This window comes from Polyodon spathula, chromosome 5 (genome assembly GCF_017654505.1).
Source record: "Polyodon spathula isolate WHYD16114869_AA chromosome 5, ASM1765450v1, whole genome shotgun sequence".
Taxonomy (NCBI): domain Eukaryota; kingdom Metazoa; phylum Chordata; class Actinopteri; order Acipenseriformes; family Polyodontidae; genus Polyodon; species Polyodon spathula.
This window is the reverse complement of record NC_054538.1, coordinates 67,586,306-67,592,305: the sequence shown is the minus strand read 5'-3', so window position 1 is coordinate 67,592,305 and position 6,000 is coordinate 67,586,306. Positions and strand designations below refer to the sequence as shown.

The 6,000-nt window shown below is 36.5% G+C and overlaps 1 protein-coding gene across 1 annotated transcript in view; it reads left to right on the top strand.

Moving 5' to 3' along the window:
• The first annotated feature begins 1,974 nt into the window (after positions 1-1,974).
• The window catches only part of LOC121316443 (ALK tyrosine kinase receptor-like), a 78,238-nt gene continuing 74,212 nt past the window's right edge, over positions 1,975-6,000 (top strand). The window contains exon 1 of the mRNA XM_041251513.1: positions 1,975-3,099. Coding sequence (XP_041107447.1) covers positions 2,355-3,099 — 745 coding nt within the window. The 5' untranslated portion in view covers positions 1,975-2,354. The remainder of the gene's footprint in view (positions 3,100-6,000) is intronic.

Here is a 6,000-nt window from a genome sequence, read left to right as displayed (position 1 = left end):
TAAAATTCACTGATGATGTTGAGATTTTGGGTTTTTTTTTTTTTCCATAAAATGAATATCCATATTTTTTTTTTCTTGAAGTACATTAACCAACCCATGCTGTAGTTTTTTTTTTTTTTTTTTTTTTTAGTGTGGTTTTTTTTCAGTCTTTGTTTTCTTCTATTCCATTTAGCTGTTCCTCATCTACTGTTGTGTCTGTTCTTGCTGGTGCACTTATATATATATTATATTATATATATATATATATATATATATATATATATATATATATATATATATAAATATCACATCATAGCTAAATAAACTCAGAGCCTTTGCCAGAAGATATATTTTCTTTCTTTTCGTTTAAACATCGCAGTATATCCAGTTCCTGCTCCCTCCTGCAACACTGCTGTTGCGCTGATTGAAAGGAGTGGTGCATTGTGGGAACAGAAACCCAGCATTGTTGCATGAGGGAGTGTGATCTGGATACACTGCGATCCTTAGAAGACTTGTTTTAACTCCAGGAGAACGCTCTTCAGTAAATGTTGAGAAATGTATAGCCCAGTTGATTTATGGTCTATTATGTGTGATAATGTTTTTTTTGTTTGTTTTTTTTTTTTGTTTGATTTTTTGGGGGTTTGTTTTGTTTGTTTTGTTTTTATCAATCTGTTTAAATGTATAACTTCGACATTGACCGGGCAGAGGTGTTCCATAAAACTTGAACATTAAAGCAGTCTGAAGCTGGAGAATGATATGATTGATTTGGATAAGTAAGGATTAGATGTTTGAAATATTGTAGCTGACTTTGTTTATTAGTGCATATGTAGGTTACCATATAGTAACCATGAACAAAAAAAGAACAACATGTTAATGTGCTAGTAAGATGGTTGTTAACATTTTATAAACTGAAAAGGGTCATAGGAATAAATACATGGACAACTTTATATTATTTCTCAATGCCTATTCTTGCATTCTAGTGCCACCTGTAGTAGAATCATAGCCATAAAACAGATATTGAAATGAATTCAAATTCACAAAAATAAATTGTATATAAAGCTTGTATTTATTATTTATTTTATGCATTTTATTTACATTCATGAAATCTTTTTCTTGACAGTTACATTGTCAGCATACATACATAAATAAATAAATAATCTACAGGCAAAGACGAAAAAAAAAAACATCGATGTCACTGATGAATATAATAGCATTGCCAAAAAAAAAAAAAAAACTTTAAAAACACCCCGAGGGACATTTTAAATAAATAAAGTTATAGCATTTATATCGTCCGCAGGCTGGCCGACGGGCAGGCTGTCAGTGTTTTGGGAGAGCTGAGACGACTTTTCCTGAGAGACCTTCATGCAGTTTTTCTCCCGTCACAGCAGCTCGATCGTCAGAAGAAGCGACGACAGCGGATAGTGTGGTGGTGATTCATACAGCATAGCAATGCCTAATCTAATGTGGTGCTATAAAATGAACATGCGAGCTGAGACGCTCAACAACACTGTGAAGACTATTTTCATTGTTATTGTGTGTATTATTATTCATTCACCCAAGGATATCTAATCTAGCCCGTTGGCCGCTTGAGCGTGTGTTGGCAGTGACGTTTCATTGAGTTTACTACTAGCTGGCATAGGTGAGTTAAGGCACAGTTTAAGAGCACAGACATACACACACACGGGAACGCGCGTAAGTACTGACATGCAAACAATACACAAATGCATACGCAAACACTGCAAATAAAAATCCAGGGCAAGAGACGAGCATCGTATTCGTGGAACAACTTACAGACAGGTAGTAAGTGTTTGTAAAATACGCTACAGTTGTACTATAGCTTTAGATGAGCAGTTGAAGAGTTGATTTTATCATTTGCGAACTACAAACATGAACAGATTACAACTTCCAGAAACCAGGGGAGCAAAATTACTTTTTCTTTTTTGTGCGCTCCGTTATTTTTAAAAATTAAGTTTGTGTTAAAGAATATGCTTTAAACATCTGGACCTTGTAAGGTTATTTAGTTTAAGAGAACGGATTTAGGATTACTGTTATAGACTATTCTCTGTTGCTGACTAAATTCCCTTTTCATTTCTAAGGAGCATGCAGCTAGGCTGACAGAAGAAACACTTGACAGGAGATGAGCGCACCAAGAGGTCTGTTCCAACAGCTTGAAGAGAACACACCACACAACTTTACCTAAGATAATTCAACTTATCAGATGTACAAACGAGGGAAATGTCATCGGCAAGCTATTTTGCAACTCCGACGTGAAAGCAAACATTAAGTTCCAAGGAAAACAATCTAGTTATACTTTTGTATTTATTTTCTTAGAATTGTTGCTTTGTCTTTGCGCGAGAGAAACATCACTCCGTATCATGCAAAGAAGGCGATTAATTTTCATGATTTTAACAGCTGTGTTTTTAGCTGAGCTGGATCTTTCCTTCGAAAAATCACCACCGGGGATTATTCTTAATAATAACCGCCCCGCATCTAATACTGCTAATGGCAACACTAAAAAAGACGGCAATCAGACTTACATGTCTCGACTTAAGAGAAAAAATCTGGCTGTGGATTTTGCCATCCCAGCTCTATTCCGAACATACTTGTCAAAACTGATGAAGCGCCCACTGACCAGCGATTGTCAGAATTATAATTCGTCCTATGTGGTGCGATCCAGCTTGAGAATGCGCTGCCAGCCTCTGCAAAGGACCGTCTCTACTTTCCTGGAGACAAAATCCGGAGCGCCAAACAGTCTTCAGACTGGTAACTCCAGCGTCGCTGGACAGCTCCCTTATAATAAACGCAAGCGGCCGCTGTCCAAGGTTCTGAATCTAGGTTTGAGCAAAGCAAGCAGAAAATCTAACCAGGTTGTGATTGAGATAGGGGACACGGCCGTCCACACAGGCTGTGGTAGCTTGACAACTGAAGAGGATGCCGCCGTAGTTTTCCTGGAGATGGACCTTTCTCGTGTAGTGGACTGGTGGTTGTGTGACGAGGGGGGCCGACTGAGGATCCGGCTCATGCCCGAAAGAAGAGCACAGATCCCAGAGAGGGAGGAGATGATTTCTGCAGCAATCAGGGCAGCAGATCCCCGTCTTTTTCTTCATATCACTTCCCGAGGTAGGTAGCAGGTCCTTGCTATTTATTTTTTATGTTGCGATTATAGCACTGTATGTTATATTTTGTTTTGATTTTCTTTCCGAGGGAACAAAGCGAAACTTGTATTCAATTAGTTTTCTAAACATTTTTTTTCTTCAAAGGTTAAAGGGACTTTGAATATCTTTTCGTTATTTATCAATCTTGTCTGCTGTTTTGTTAATTGATTATCTATCTTTCCCTCCCGCTCTCGATTTAACAAGGCACACCATTCATAAAAATCTGTCCTGTAGAAACACCATGCCAACAGGATGTTCTTGCCATCTTTGCCAACAAAAACACCTCACTGCAAACGAGCTTTACATGCATGAGCTACTGTTCGAATTCATCTCCCTGTATTACCTCTAAATAAACTGGTGTGGAAATCCCTCATGAGACATCCCTGCACTGTTCCTAGGAAGAAAATGCTCAGGTATTTTGTTCTGATTTAACAGCAATAGCAGATCATATGGTGACAATATAATTATTGTTGTCTACCCTACAATATCATCTATTGTATGTGAACATGAACATAATTTCTTGTAGAGGAAAAAAATACCTTTTGCATTCATAATTATGTTAATTAATTAATGCCTCTTCAAAAGTCTGGGTGTTTCCATCAAGCCAATCTGAGTGTAATCAAACCAATTGAATGGAACATTATCAAGAGATACAGCATTATCCCAACTGTTTGGGTACTCACTACTAGCTACTGGTATAGCCTCATGGGCACTAGCTATTAGCATACTTTTAGTAATAGAAACATTCTTAAAATCCCAAGACAACTAAATCATCACCCCCTCCTCTCATATCTCTCAGTTCTGTTCTACTTTGTACTGTACAATCCTGAGTGGGACGTATCAGTAAAAACATGTATAATTGTGATTTTAAAAATATTTTTTACAGATCTAATAAATACATATAGAACCTGAAATGTCTATAGGAGACTACCAGACTGACAGGCAGACAGAGAGGCCAGCATGCTCACACAAAGTTTTATGCTCATTTACTGGGTGCAATTACAATACTGTTATTGAAAATCTACTGAAAAGTTTAAAATCTTAGATGGAGTTGACAAAGTTAACCCTATAGCCATTACTTTAAGCACAGCACTGTGAGCAGGGCCAGAGAACACAGCTGGAAATAAAGCGAAGACTTAAGACAGAGGGCAGGAGATACATTTTAACAGCATGGTAAGGTGCAGGATGTGTTGCTATGCAGTGTTACTATGCTACATTGCTAATGCTGAATCATCAAGATCATTGACAACATTTTTTAATTAAAACTTGAAGGACAGAAAGCAGATTAAATGCATAGCCTAAAAAGACAATATCTTTTACTAAACAAAACAGGGTGGAGGGAAGGGGTTCTTCAAAATGGTAAAGTTTAATCTGCATATACAAACCTTACATTCACATTCTCAGGTGTTGCTCTTGTGAAGCTGCAGCACAGCTATGAGATTTGGTCATTCAGCTGATCAGGAAAACAACACTGAATAAGACTTTTAAAATACTTAACTATGTCATAAACAATGTGAGTTCATTCAAAAGTCGACCTGCAGTTACAATACATTTCAGGACTTTTATCAAGCTGTTATTGGGACAGATCGATATCAAGAGCCTTTCTATTAACTCACATAAAACTTACTGAGACAAAGAGCTACAATTAAAAGATAATTACTTAAAATCGTAATAGCACATTTTGTTTCTGAAAAAAAAACCTAATTTGAATTTGGAAAAGGAATAATAAACATTTTTACACTAATCGCAAACCACACAATAAATGTCCGACTTGTTTATTTCTAGGTTTACTGGGTGTGTTTCTACCATCATGAAAAAAAAAATGTGCCAATGACAATTTGGAGTAAATGTTTTTGAGAATGAAGCCTGAAAATGATGAGCAGGGCTTGATGTTCACCTGACCTGTTATTGTTAAGGTTGCTTTTTAATAGCATGTTGGTGCAAGTCATTTCTTTAAACTCTATAATAGGAAAAGGTAGAGAGATAATAGATGTACTGTATGCTTGTGAATGTATGATTAGAACTCTTCAAAAAATGGATTTGGTTTTAATTATATATCTGTAATAGGAGCCCTTTGTTACAAAAGACATTTATCTGATGCCATAAAAGAGGCATTATCCCAGTTGTGGATTGAAGCCTTTGTGAGGAAGATTATTTTTTATAATTATTATTCACATTCAATTAAGATGAGACAATAGCATCACTTCATGACAGACAATGCATGATCCAACTGTGTTGCCTTTAGCGATTACATCTTTTTATTGGTTTCTTTGGTCATTTTAATAAAGTTATCAAAATTGAATCCAATGATTGCTGTTTGCTTATCCAAATGGTTACATGTTGCATGGTGTATTAGTCTTCTAAGCATCCAATTATCATGTACGTTTTAACACAAAAAAGGCATCAATGTTGAGCAGATGGAGACTTTGTGGCTCTTGTTTTTTTGTTGTCTTGCAGGTTATCTTGGATCCTAGAGATAAACAATTATTCCATGTACCCAGTATTGCACCTGCTGGCCTACATATAAAAAGACATGCACCTGCTTCTCTCCTCGCAGTTTGGCAGTGTAGTACAAAAACTCTCAAGCTGGTGTGAATATTCACAAAATTACGAGAGTGTATTATATTGTATGATCTCATACAATATAATACAATACGTAGAGGTCATGGTCTAGAATCTTGTGTTCCATCAGTTTTGTCACAAAGGACTGACCAAATCATTTCCCAAGGGTTGAGTGAGGTAAAAGTTTGTTCCTCAGGAGTGGTTTTAGTTCTGTTTTCTTGAATTGTATTCTTGTATTATTTATTACAAAGGACCCTGCAGCATTCCTCTGCATTGTCCAGCATAACAGATTTAGAATGTCTGC